Below are 14,159 nucleotides of genomic sequence, written 5' to 3'. Positions count from 1 at the left end.
AGGAGGGTTCCCCTGTAAAAATCGCATTCCGGGGGTAAAATACACGTTTTTCGGCGGGGATCCTGAAGTAAAATTCACATTCCAGGGACTAAATATCACGTTATTGGGGTCGCTTCAACCCGCGGACATGAACAACAACCCGCGGCAACAGTGTTAAAGTAGCCCAATTCCGCGTGAAAACCACAGACTTGGCAACACTGCTTGTGAACCGACTGCACTTATAGCGTTTCCTTGGTTACCGCTGTAAACAAAGCAGAGCTGCGCTTTATACGGAGAAGAAAATGCCATTGCCATCGAACCTTTTCTCAAGACAGTACCCTTCAGTGATACATTAATATAACCCCATAAATGTAATGCATTTTTGTACTTATTTTACTGTTTTGTTCGGGATCTACTGGGACGGTGATAAAGATCTACCAGTCGATCGCGATCTACGGGTTGGCGACCACTGATGTACAGTATTTAAAAAATAATGTGTTTTTTGAACATTAAAGCATGTCAACATATTCTGTTACACCAAATACACAAAATAATGATCTTTAAAATAGCATCATATGACCCCTTTAATATTTAAAGAGTGGTCACATAGGCAAAAAAGTTAGTTGTCCATTGTCAATATTGAAGCCAATAGTGTAACTTAACCATGCAGCTTTCTGTTGGTCAACCCAGCAAATTTTGTGCGACCAGATTGCCAATTGCACGGACTCCTATTGAAATGACTCAATTTCAGCGGAGAAAAGTCGCTGAATAACGGTCAGTGTGACCATGCCATTAGAGTTTGAAATTTGTCACTCGTCTTCACAGTATTAATGGTGATGCCTTGGTAAAAGCACCATTAAAGGGGTCATGAACTGAGAAATCAAAATTCCCTTGATCTTTTGACATATAAGAGGTCATTGTACTATGAAAACATCCTGCAAGTTTCAGAACTCAAACTTTCTCATTAGTCTAAAATCAGCCTATATTGAAGCCAATCTGCCAAAACGACAGGTTGTGGAATGTGCCGCTCTATGACGTAAAAGTGTGGCTAAACACCGCCTTGTACCTGCTTCTACAGTACAACACTGCCTGTTTAGCTCCACCCACCGATTCGTGCATGTAGTGTAAATAGCGAGAGAGGTAAATGCAGGTCTACACAGAAACCAAACAATAAAGATAGCTCCGAAGACAAGACGCTGTGCAGTGCCACACTCTTTGCATTGCCTTCCTTCTGATCCCAACATTAGGAAAGAGTGGATGAACTTTATTTTTAATGAAGTTCCAAACCGCGTCAGTAAGAACTTGGTCCTTTGTTCACTTCATTTCACCGTGGATTCATTTACAAACAAGGCACAATTCGACACAGGATTTTCAGAAAGATTGAAACTAAAAGACGATGCTGTGCCGACTATATTGGATTTGGATTTCACTATTGCTTTGTTTGTTATTACAGATCGTTTGATATGTACTGAGTATTTATGCATTTTTAACCTAAATCACAGTAGCGTCCATCTGTGAGGGATGTAGGCTGTCAAACATACATAACTGTTAACCAATCATAGCAGTGGGCGTTTACTTCCGAGTCTACAATCCGCCGCACCTATTCAAACAGAGCGTTCCGATGAGGGGGGTCAAAACAGGACAGAAAAATAGCCTATTACTTCTAAATTCTGATGTTTTTTGATGTAAAACTTTTGATACCATTAAAAGTGGACCTCAGAGAACAGTAAAAAAATTTAAAAAAAAAAAGCCAATTCATGACCCTTTAATGATTCTTTAAAGGGGTCCTATTATGCTCTTTTACAAAGTCTTGATTTTGTTTTGGGGGTGTACTAGAACAGGCTCTCATACTAGGTTGTTTGAAAAACACATTATTTTTCACATATTTTAGATTATTACAACACCTCTCTCCCCAGTCTGGCATGAATGGCTAGAATAGTTCCTGTGTCAAGTGAAGACCCGCCTTCTGAAATACGAAATGTGCTGTGATTGGTTAGCTGTATCACAAATCCCGGAAAATGTGCGTTGTAGTCCAAACGAGTCGTTCGTTGTAGTTTTTGAAAAGTGATTTCTGTTAAATAAAATATCTCCTTTTGAAGTGGACTTTAAACTTTGTAACTTTGCAGATCTTTTTTATGCTCAAACAGCAACATTACAGACTAACTAAAGTTGAAAAAGTGAAAAAGCATAATAGGACCCCTTTAAGAAAGTTGTATGGAGAGAGAGAACATGACTTCAAAATACTGAAAAATCTTAGAAGACTTACATATAGCATGAAGAAAAAGGCTCATAGTAAAGGCCTGAGAGATGAAGAGAAGAAAGCAGAGAAGGATTAGAGTTGATGTGTTTTTATGAGGTGTAGTCTGTACCTTATGGAGCTCTAAACAGGCCCAGCTGTAGCAAGATCTTTTCTGGATCACACAGAACCCCTGTAGACACAGATCCACAGAATCATGTAGCTGTGTGTACACACTCTGAGTAAAACGACCCCCTGTAGATGTGCCTTCACATAAACAAACACACTCCGACTCATTTGAAACCTAATTTGCTGTTTCATGGCTCATGTTGCTTCAAAATTAGTTTGGCACAAGTGTTCGCAAAGTGTTATTTTTATTATATAATGAAGTCCCACTCTGTTTTTCTGTAACTTTCATTATATGTTTATTATATAATGAAGTCATATTCTGTTTTTCTGTAACTTTCATTCTTCCTCTCTCTCTTGTCCAGATAACCGGATGATTAAAGTGAACGGGACACGGGAGCCTCTAGAATTTAAATCCCATCAGTGGTTTGGAGCCACAGTCAGGACCCACAAAGGCAAAGTGGTGGTAAGTGATGCTCAGAATCATAATCCAGTTAAAGACCCTTTACAGTCATCCTCATGCTGGATGCATGCTTCTGTGCGTTCGTGGATGCGGTTGGAAACTCTACTCTTTATCAGTAAGTAGCTGCCCATCAATGGGTTTAATGCTGTTTAATAGCATAAATCCTTTCATTCATGAATGTATGGGAGCCAGAATCAGAGTTTCATTCATGAATGCATGGGAGTGTTGTTTTGGAGAAATGTTTTGATAGGAAATGTGGCTCTGTCCTGTTACTGAGGGGGTTTTGGAAAATGTTGATTTGAGGTTGACCATGCGAGGTGGAGAACTGCTGATGTTTGAAAGAATAAGCCCAGAGTTATTACATGAGGGAAGGCATGGTTCCCAAATGTAACTGTTATTCTCCAAACAATCAAATACGGAAACATTTTGCTCTTTTAAATGGTTTTATTCAGAAAATTACAGAAGATGGGATTTTTTTTCATCTCCAGCTCAGTCCTAAGGAGTGTCTTTTTGTTCGATCTACACCTATCAGTGCTGTTATTTACAGTAACATGGTGATTGTGTGGTTTTGTAGGCTTGTGCGCCCCTCTATCACTGGAGGACCGTGAAGGTCAGCAGTGAGATGGATCCAGTGGGAACTTGTTATGTGGCTGTGCAGAACTTTAGTGCCTATGCTGAGTATTCACCGTGTCGAACCAGTGAGTATATCACACACACACACACACACACACACAGGTATTCCTATATTATGGGGACATTCCAAAGGCGTAATGTTTTACTGTACAAACTGTATTTTCTATCCCCTTACACTACCTTACAAAACTTTCTGCATTTTTAGATTTTCAAAACATTTCATTTTGTATGATTTAATAGCTTGTTTCCTCATGGGGACCTAAAAAATGTCCCCACAAGGTCAAAATTGACTGGTATTACTATACTTGTGTATAGTCTGGTATGAATACTACTACACACACACACACACACACAAAACAGTGACACAGAACCAGTGAGCATGCAGTTAACTTTAACTACTTGCAAATTTAAAAGTGTGTTTTTAAGCTTTACTAAAGTTCATACGTTACATATAACTAGTTGACTTTTTTTCCGATGACTAGCCGACGAGCAAAAATGAGTAGTCGTGCCAGCTCTCCTTTTCACACAGAATCACAGATTTGTCTGCTGCTTCTAGGGCTGCCCAGTTGTGCCAGTTGCCATGGCAATTATATGCCCTGCTGTAAACAAAGATCAAAGGAGAAACTCACATGTTTATTTTAATGTAATTTCCTGTACTTTAAAGTCTCATTCACAGTTATGGTAGTTGATACATTTACTCTAATTTCTTGCCGTCATATCAGATACACACATTCTCTTAGATTTACATAGCATGCACATACACGTACTGAGACAGTGTGTATTAACAGTTAGTGTCGAGTGAAGTGGTATATTAATAATGATAATTGTGCCTAATGTGTTCTGAGGGGAAATTATTATATGACACATGAAGCCATAATGACTGTGAATTACTATCCTCATTCTTTGTCAAACAATTTCAAATGCCAGCCGTCTCCCTGGCAGGTCAGCTAGGAGTCCCTGCCAAGACTCGGGGCAGAGATGTCCAGTGTTGATATAATCCAGCTTGTGTTCACTCTGCAGTGGACACACTCATGTATGCATGAATACACACATTTGCAAAGACAGTAGTATTGAGAAAATGTGAGAAATGAAATACTAAGTGAAGTCTGGCAGAGGAGTGAAAGAAGAGAAACAGGGATGGAATGAGAGAGAGTGTTTATTGTATTTTTTGAGAACATGACAAGAACAGGGGTTGGGATTTGGAAGTGATGTTCCGCCTCATTAACCCTCCCCACCGATTTTACGACACATTATAGCAATTACACACAGGACATTGGTCCTGGAACAACATTCCTGTCCTCCAAGGCTTGGGGTTTGAGCATGGTTGTGTTTGGGATTAAATACAGGGATAGGACGACCATAGGTGCCACTAATCTTATTCGGGAATAATGTGACGTGTGAACTTGTGAAGTCTACATTTCATTGCATCACATCATCCATTTACATAAATGTTTTACAAATTTGTCTTTAGTGGCTTGCAATACTGAAGTTGCTCTGATATTTGTAGATAACCCGGACCCCGAGGGCCAGGGCTTCTGCCAGGCGGGCTTCAGCGTTGATTTCACTAAGGTAACAAATCTCCCTCCTAAACCCTGTCTGTGTGTTTCATCTTTATGATTACACACTCCTGTGTTATGTGTTGTCCTGCTTTTTGTTCAAAATCTCAAAACATTCAATTCCAGTTTTAAATTGAAGAATGACTTTTAGACCCTGCTTTTATGTATCACTTTGACCCTTCATTTAGTCAGGAAGAGGGCTGATTCCTTTATGTTCATGCCTTATTTCTTTTATCTCTACTTATACTCACTCTTGTGTGTAAATTAATCAGTACTCTTGTCAGTTGCCTGTAAGTCTTTCTCCATAATCCTGTTCAAAATGTACAAGCATACCCACAGAAATAAACACAAACACATTTTTGAGGCCTGTGTCCTCATTTCTACCTTCTCTCCCATTTCCTCACTTGTTGTTTCTCCATCTCTCAGGAAGGGACTCTGGTTGTGGGAGGGCCAGGGAGTTTCTACTGGCAAGGTAACACACTTATCCTACGTTATTTTGTCTTTTCCATCATTCCGTCCTTTTACAGAGTCTCTCTGAGTGAGATTGGCAGACTCACAGTCTCACAGGACCCCAAGAATCTCAGTTCCATCCAACAAACTGACCAGGCTGACCCTTCCTCCACCTTCAGAGCAGAAAAACAGACACTCAGAATGATGACACGTCACCTCTCAATGAGTCCCGTTACCAAAATAATCAGGGATTATCTCCGTGTGTTAGCGCTACCATTGCGGAGTCAGTTCAGCCAATCAGAGCTCGCCATTCACTCCTCAGTGAAGTGTTCTGCCACAGTTCACTCATCACAGATGGGTCAGTGATAGCGGTAATATAGCGGTCGTGATAATACAAGACAGAGAGAGGTCAATGAGTTGCACTTTCTGGTCAGTGGCTTTAACGTTGGCTCGCCGTTAGAGCTGTAATCATCACTTTTAAAATCCAGTGAAAGCAGGTTAACCAACGCCTGCACTTCCTCACTTTTAGCCTGAATTATACGTTCTGCACAATTGGCAATGAAATATATCTAAAGAGAATGCAAAAATCTGTACACCTGCGTATGTTTAGCGATGTTTATGTTAGGGATAAATAAATCAGCAAGTGTTTGGCCATTTTTCATCTGGCTGATTAACAAAACTGGCAGTTCCTCTTTGAGTTTAGTTGAAAATCTACTTAGCTTTATCAGTGCCTTTTTACAAATTGAAATTTATTGAATTTTGCATAAAATACTTATTTAATTTGCATGAAATGTTTAATTTCTGTATTGTTAAATAATATAATTTAGTTATAATTACTGTAATTATAATATTTCTAAATTCTAATTTTTGTATTATATTGCTGATTAGCGACTCATGCTAGCTCGATATTGGTATCAAAATCAACCATTGAAAAACACATTTCGATCAGCTAGTTATTATGAGTGTGAGATTGTATGTGGTATATTGAGATTCACATGGTCATGGTAACCTGGAAACAAGGGAATTAAAAAAAAAAAAAAAAGTTATGGAAATAAAAAAAAACAGAACAGTTCTGAAGACTTAAAATGTTACAAATTTCTATAGTTGATTATTTTTTTATGTTTATGTTCTGCTCTAATATACTTAATTAGCCATAAACTGCCTTTTGGAAGTGTAGCATCTTTATAAATTATTTTTATAATTAGTGTTTATTCCACCATCTTGAATGACTGAAGAAGCGACAGAAATGCATGTGTCAAATCCAAAAGGCATGAGAAATCTTCATGAATACATCTAAATGTATTGCTTGAAGTGAAAGAGGACATTGCTCCTCCTAAAAATCTCAAAAATGACCAAATGAGGCACAGCTAAATATTTTGTGGCTGGATGTATATGTGATTGTTTATGTGCCTGGATTTGGATCATAATGCTAGATGTTGATTGTTGTGTAATTGCAGTCGTATGTTAAGAGATGAAAACAGATTTGTTCAATCTTCAGACCCCACGCAGCCTGAACTCAGAGTCACAGCCCTTAATAAATACTGATAATACTGGGTTCCACGTCACGTCTCACATGTGTTCTTGGTTTTTGCTTGTAATGGAGAGACAGATGACTTGAGAAGACACAGAAATCTAATGTCAAAAACAGGGTCTCACTTTCTCTGTTATATACTTCATGCAGTGGACAAATACAGATGCATTAGAAGTTATGACCTACCTCTCGTTTCCTCTCCTCTTTTCCCACACTCAGTCCAACTTAACCTTTGCCTTTCATCGTTTTTTGGAGGAAAAGACAACAGATTTCTGTGAGGGGAAAAAGTACCACATGTTGTGTCGTGTGTGTCCACGAAACAAATGCAAATTAATAGACAAACACACAGCTAAACACACACATTAAGAGAGATTAATGGTTGGGGTTCAGGTCAGGCTGTAGCCTGGTAGTAAAAGAGAGTAATATTTTTATTGAACTTGAACAACAAAAATGGAGGACATTCCTCCCACTCTCTTTCACATTCTTTCCTTCATCATTGCAGATCTTAATATGAGAACTTGCATCTGTGTTATTTTCCTCAGTGCTTGTGTAATGTAGATAGTTGTAGAATGACAAATCTGAATGTGGGCAGTTTTTGACCGTTTTGGAAAGAAGTTGTTAATGTTTTCATTTTGGTATCTTTCTGCCTGTTCAGAATTATGCTTCCATCCTTGGTTCAAATCATCAATTAATGGGTCATTCTACAATAGCAGTGATATTTCCACTGGAAAATATTTCAAACATGAAGCTTATCAATCCTATATTATACCTATGCTACATTATAATTTTTTTTTTTTCTTAAATTATTTCAGTCTCAATAATTAATCTTAGAGAGATATAAGAAATTAGAACGATATTACAAAAAAGATATCATTGATCTTAATATAATTTTATTACTATTGTAACTGAATATAATTATTTAACTAATCATTTTTAAATGTTAAAAACATACAAAGAAAATGGCATAAAAGATTCTAAGAGGAAAACAATATTTTTCTTTTAGAATATATATATATATATATGCGTCCTGTATATATATGCGGAAAAACAACTTTATTGCTGTTTTTATTCCTGATATTTTATTGCATATGATTTCTATAGGAATTTTGTACTTTACAGTTTGTTTTGCCGTCTGAAAATACGTAACAACATCTGCCACCACAATTGTACAATGTCTGCGATGCACATCAACACACACTGATACAAAATCAGTAGGCCTATGTGGAAACTAATATGTATTTGTGTGTGTTTAGGTCAAGTGATCACTGCAGGAGTTGCAGAAATATTGAACGGCTATTCTCTGAAAACTATTCTGCGTAAAGTTCAGGGAGAGAAGCAGACTGTGGCTGCATCAGACGCATATGATGACAGTTACCTAGGTAAGAGACGTGTGTGTGTTTGCCTTTGAAAGGTAAAGATGCTTTATGGGACACCAGCGATTTTCTTTGGGGCCCTGTTCATGGATCAGAGGACCAGCCCTCAGTCAATTTAATAAACACACACACACACATGAACACACACACAAGCTTTTTTTGGTGGATGTTGAGGTAACCTCGACTCTATGCTCAGTTTGCTCAGTTCGGTGCAGAGTTTGTGCCTACTGATAGCATTTCCATCTGGAACTGCAGACCTCAAAACACACATACACACACACAAATATTCCATAAATACACACTTGTATATCCTATGAGCATTTTCCCTTGTATGCTGTAATCATCATCACAGCTGGTCTGTCATTATAATAATGCAATCGATCATAAAATGACGAGATAAAACCAACATGAGTAAACATCATTTTTAAACTGGCCCACTTTGGTTAGCTGCATCAACTATTCCGATAACTGTATTCACAGTTATTTTCTAATGTTCTCTTTCTGTGTCTGGTAGGTTACTCTGTAGCGGTCGGAGAGTTCACAGGTGATTCGGAACAAGGTAAGAACTTTTAAACCTTTTATATATGTGAACGATACACCCAAAAAAAGATCAGTCTATAATCATTTACTCACCCTCATGTCATTCCAAACCTGCATGACACAAAAGAAGATATTTTGAAAAATGTCTAAATGGGCTCCAGTGTTGTTTAGAACTGTATGTGTGAACAAATTCATCCAAATATCTTCTTTTCCAGTTTGTCACATGTTGTAATGTAGCAGACCTCTATCTCAGACACATAAACAAAGCTTTGCATCTTTTGTAGAGTTTTGTGTATGAATGTGAGTGCATGAGAGAGAGAGAGAGCTCTGTCTCTGTGTGGTTGTTGTGTGGATTTGTTACTTACTGAGCTTTGATCGGACCCTTCAGCCTCATACCATAATTACAGAGTACTCCCAGTGACAAACAGCACATCTGCAGTCTGTCATCCCTCTCTAACACACGTGTGCGCCCACATCGACTCATAAGCAATCATTAGCATGCCTATCCATCAGACAGTACCGTTCTACAAAACCTTGCATCTTATTTACCAACTGCCTACAATTCAGCTTTAACAGACTAAAATAAATCTTGTGTGAATTATTATGCCATATAATAGAGTGCACCTAATGGAAAAGTACACATTTTCATTTAAAAAATATGTTTGTTTACAATTTCTACATTGTAAAAGGCCAGTTAAGGTTAGGGTGGAAATTCACTGTAAAATAGGTCTGGATTAGTGGTGAATCCAGAGAGGAGAGACATGCTGATCTCTTTTTGTCAGAATTTCATAAATGGACTTTTGCTGTGGCGCACTTTGCGGTCAAGGAAGGCGGGAAATTTGAGGTGGTGGGGGGAAGGGTAGAGGACAAGCCGGCTGTGATGGGTCCCTGAGACTCTGGGAGATTTCGAGTTAGAAACGAGGCAGACTTTTGAACGGTCCCTCTCCGGTCTCAGTGGGTGGGACAGATCTGACAGACAGCCACAAACTCTCCCACCATATGACTATCTCCAAGATCATCTCTGTCTCTCTCTTCTAAATATTTATAATTAATGAGTGACTGGCATGGTGTTGACAGAAAAGAGATTAACACTCACACGTCTCACCTCACTGTTTTGCCTGAGATGCACTAGATAAGTGGTTGTCAGTGTGGAAATGTTCACTCATACATACTCTTCTCAACAAAAAAAAAAGGGTATGTTTTATTATTGTTGAGTACTGAAGCACATCACTTGTTTCTTCAAACTCTGCAAGTCTAAAATATATAAACCAGCTGGCACATATGTAAATATCTCAGTTATGTTTACTGTATGCCTTTCTTATGTCCTCTATGCAGAATTGGTAGCAGGGGTACCTCGAGGGGCGCACAACTTTGGTTATGTAAGTATACAGTCCTAAACAGAATTAGTTTCCTGTGTTTCTGTCATGGTAAGATATGGAATCAAAGGTCAGTAGTAAAGGTCAAGGGGGAAGGAAGAATGTGAGAAACGTTTGAGAGGTTAGCCCACTTTTGTACTAAAACTGAAACATTTGTTTATTCAAATAAACAAAGAAAGGCTGTATGTTTTGCAAAGACTGTTATTCTGGTTAAAGTAAAACCTCTAAGTCACTTGTGGAAGTGGATGCGAGTTTCTCATCTGGATGTGATTTGCAGTCTTAAGAAGGAATTCCCAATTAGGGCTGTAGCATCTAGGACACAGGGGTGTCCCCTTTGGCCCTCAATTAAACAGAATCATATTCAGCTGGATGGGTGGTTTGTGAAGCAGACAGTGAATTTGGGTCTTTTTTTTTACTGCATGTTATATTCTTGGGTATTAGCCGTATGTGGCTGTTTGATTTAGGATCTCAGTCATACGTGTCCCATAAAACATCCACTAAGATTATTCTGGATGTAATTATTAGAGTGCTAAATGCCTAACATGAGGAAAATCACTCTGGTTTGGAGTAGAGGACAGGCATGTGGTCAAATACACAAGTCCTGCAGTACATCAGAATCATGACAGTCTGTCATAAATGGAAACAGTGTTTCATGAGCACTAATATAATCTGACTTTTCTCTTTTTGTAGGTGGCTGTGATCAATGCAACAAACCTGACATTTATTCAGAATTTTACTGGGGAGCAGGTGAGTGACTGTCCAACCTTTGGAGTGTCTGGTTTTTGTTTGTTTTTTTAAACTTTTGTTTTTACATTTTTTTTAAACATGTTATTTGATCACTATGAATTAGGGCTGCACGATAAATCGCATGCGATATTTAATGCGCATCTTGTCAGTAAAGCCATTCTGTAATCAGCGGTAAATCTCCATCACGTGCGGGCTTTCACATGGAGCAGCATTTACTACACAGAGCCGTTGTTCACTTACAAGCTGCGCAAAACATGCGCAAAATATGATCGTGGTTTCGATTTATCGTGCAGCCCTACTATGAATTAATTGGGGGAGTTGTGAGTCAGTTCTGAGTTCTAAGTTGTGGAGAATGCAGCAGACAGCCACATTCTGATTGATTGCTCCTCCATTGTAAGCCAGAAAGCTAAAATTAGGGTGTGAAAGTGTGTAGTGGGACTGCACTGCACATCTGGGTACATGTGAACATTTGATTAATTAAATGCTGCCATAATCAATAGAAATTGTACACAAACATCTCTTTTAAATGATTATTGTTGTTCTTTTGAGTTTTGCCTTCCACAGCCAAAAAAAGCACAATGTTTTTTAATTTATATATTTACGACTAAATTGGACTAAAGGAAGTTTTTGAATGAGACATGAGATCTTTTTAACTGCATTCTAATGCAGCAGAAGATATTTGTCTTAGCAGTGTGTCCTATTTCTCTCCTTCGTCTCACATTTCTATTTCACATATGATTTTTTCTCGCAGATGGCCTCTTATTTTGGATACACTGTTGCAGTGACTGATCTAAATGGAGATGGGTAAGTCAACATGGAAATTAATGTCCAATTACATGTAAGGTCACAAAATGGTTGTTCCATGCGAGATGTGGTGGTAAATGAGTAAGTTTGTCTACATTAAGTTAATTCTTATGAAATGTAAGTTTATCCCCATGAGGCAACTCAAAAATAACATTTTATAGTCGTAGTACTTAGGTGTTCCTCACGGTCTGCCTACATTGAAACAAGGCTTTCTTATCTGTCTGTATTATTTGTTTTGAGCTAATTTAATTTACTAGCTCATGCTGTATTTAGTTACATGGTGTATTCAGAACTAAATATGACCATATAAATGATATGAATAGGACCACAAGGTTTTATATGGGTTTTGGCTTATTTAGACTCATGCTTTAAGCTCTGGTTTACTTGACCCTTGTTTAAATGCTCACATCGTCCAGGGGGGAATTTGATATGCATACAATTGGTTTCTAATTTGGTCTTATGAGGATACAAAACTTTGCTGACACATCAGCGCCAAAGCTCCTTCTCTTATGTCTGAAATGCTGACATGTGTTTATGCCATTAACTGAAAGGCTTACTTACCAACGGTACATGGTTGAATACACAGTAAAACAGCAGTACACACAAAGAAAGAGCAGTTAAATGATACACCAGCAATGACCAACGTACAGAACTCATTACACTTATAGCTGTTGAAATGGCTCATTTGCTGGAAACAGGGCCAATCAGTCTTTAGTGTTGAAATCAATGTATCGTTTTTGTTATTTTTTGGCTACTAAATGCTGAAATGTATAAATCACAGTGATTTATTTTTAGATATCAAATAATATAACTTGGTTATATCTGTTATCTTAGATCTAATAAGTCTGAGAAGTACAAATGTGAATTTTTCTACAATATTTCATTCCATTTTATCATGGAATCCCGACACCATCTTTGTTGGTTTTAGTCCAGGTTATTCTCAGAATGCCCCGTTCCGAACTGTAGGAACATTTTGGTATTCCTCCATCGGTCCTCATGCAGTCCAAAACACACTCCTAAATTCATATCTCCAAGCAAAACGTCTCTGTTTTGTATTATCAGCATTTATAAGATTTATACTTTATCCCCTGCTATGATACTGTCATGCGCTGGCTCGTCTTTGTCTTCTCTGATGGCTCATATTTTACAATGGTTCATTGGTGCACTTCCTTGCAAATATTGCTGTCTTGTAACCTCAAGGGTGACGTCTTGTATGATTCTTTGACTTCAAACATGCACTATAAAGCTGCAGGTCTTTATTCGGTTGTTAACCATCCATTCAGTTTCCAAGTAAAGCATCTTCAAAACAAATACATGTACAATTTATGTTACTTATGGGCCTCTAAAAATTCAAAACCTTAAGGTGTTTGTATCAAATTTGTTAATTTATGTGCACACACAGGCTAGATGACGTGCTAGTTGGAGCTCCACTCTACATGGACCGTGAGTTTGAGAGTAAACCGCGTGAGGTGGGCCGTGTGTACTTGTACTTGCAAGAGGACGTGCTTCTCTTCTCCCCTTCCATCACACTCACTGGAACGCACCTGTTCGGCCGGTATGGAAGTGCCATCGCCCCTCTCGGAGATATCAACCAGGATGGCTACCTTGGTAAGTGTTCGTGTTAATGTGCTTTTAGGGTGTTGTGTTGCTTGATTCAAGAGTTTTTCAGTGAGACAGAGGTTACATATACACCCATTTCCTACTTGTCTTTTTTGTGTAGGATATCCTGTCTCTCTATCACACACTTAATATGTACAGTTCTAGCCAGCCGGGAAGGGTAAACTTAGTGATTTGTTGCCCTTGTCTGCATTTTCCTGTGAAGAGTTGGGTGTGAACCACTCTGTTCTGTGTGTGTGTGTTTTGTTGAGTCTGCGGATGGAGGTCACGTGGTTTATATTCCTGTTGCTATTCAACCACTAGTATTGCAAAATAAATAAATAATGTTAAACAAAAAACTTATATGATTGAAAAATCTGCAATAAATCATATTTAAATGAATTAATAGTTTAGAAATTAATATTAAATACTGTAATAAATGTAAAAATAAATAGATTTTATAAATTTAAAATTATAAATGTAAATTCACCCCCCATAAAAGTTATGATTTAAAATAAGCTTGCTGCGATAGACTGTGTTTTCGGTTATACCGGTGTTAAGCCACAACACCGGTTACGTCATTTGCCTACCACGGCACCGGCCCCCACCGTCGTTTTGATTTTTTTATAGTAACAAAAATCATTTAGCCTAGTTCAGTTAGAGGACAGATACTTTTAAAAACTAAACGCTCAATGCAGCGTGCCGAACCGTGCGTGAACGACGGAGCAGGAGTCAGATTTTATTTATCA

General features: G+C 38.1%; 1 protein-coding gene across 1 annotated transcript in view; it reads left to right on the top strand.

Annotated features, from left to right (window-relative positions):
• Positions 1-14,159, top strand: part of LOC107717802 (integrin alpha-8-like) — an 83,295-nt gene that overhangs the window by 6,160 nt on the left and 62,976 nt on the right. Inside the window, exons 3-12 of the mRNA XM_016524670.1 lie at positions 2,707-2,807; positions 3,379-3,502; positions 4,945-5,006; positions 5,420-5,465; positions 8,228-8,353; positions 8,862-8,906; positions 10,223-10,266; positions 10,954-11,010; positions 11,762-11,814; positions 13,217-13,422. Coding sequence (XP_016380156.1) covers positions 2,707-2,807; positions 3,379-3,502; positions 4,945-5,006; positions 5,420-5,465; positions 8,228-8,353; positions 8,862-8,906; positions 10,223-10,266; positions 10,954-11,010; positions 11,762-11,814; positions 13,217-13,422 — 864 coding nt within the window. The remainder of the gene's footprint in view (positions 1-2,706; positions 2,808-3,378; positions 3,503-4,944; positions 5,007-5,419; positions 5,466-8,227; positions 8,354-8,861; positions 8,907-10,222; positions 10,267-10,953; positions 11,011-11,761; positions 11,815-13,216; positions 13,423-14,159) is intronic.

Source organism: Sinocyclocheilus rhinocerous, unplaced genomic scaffold, assembly GCF_001515625.1.
Source record: "Sinocyclocheilus rhinocerous isolate Xijiao unplaced genomic scaffold, SAMN03320098_v1.1 scaffold1204, whole genome shotgun sequence".
Taxonomy (NCBI): domain Eukaryota; kingdom Metazoa; phylum Chordata; class Actinopteri; order Cypriniformes; family Cyprinidae; genus Sinocyclocheilus; species Sinocyclocheilus rhinocerous.
The sequence above is the reverse complement of the archived record's forward strand: the minus strand, read 5'-3'. Positions and strand labels throughout refer to the sequence as shown.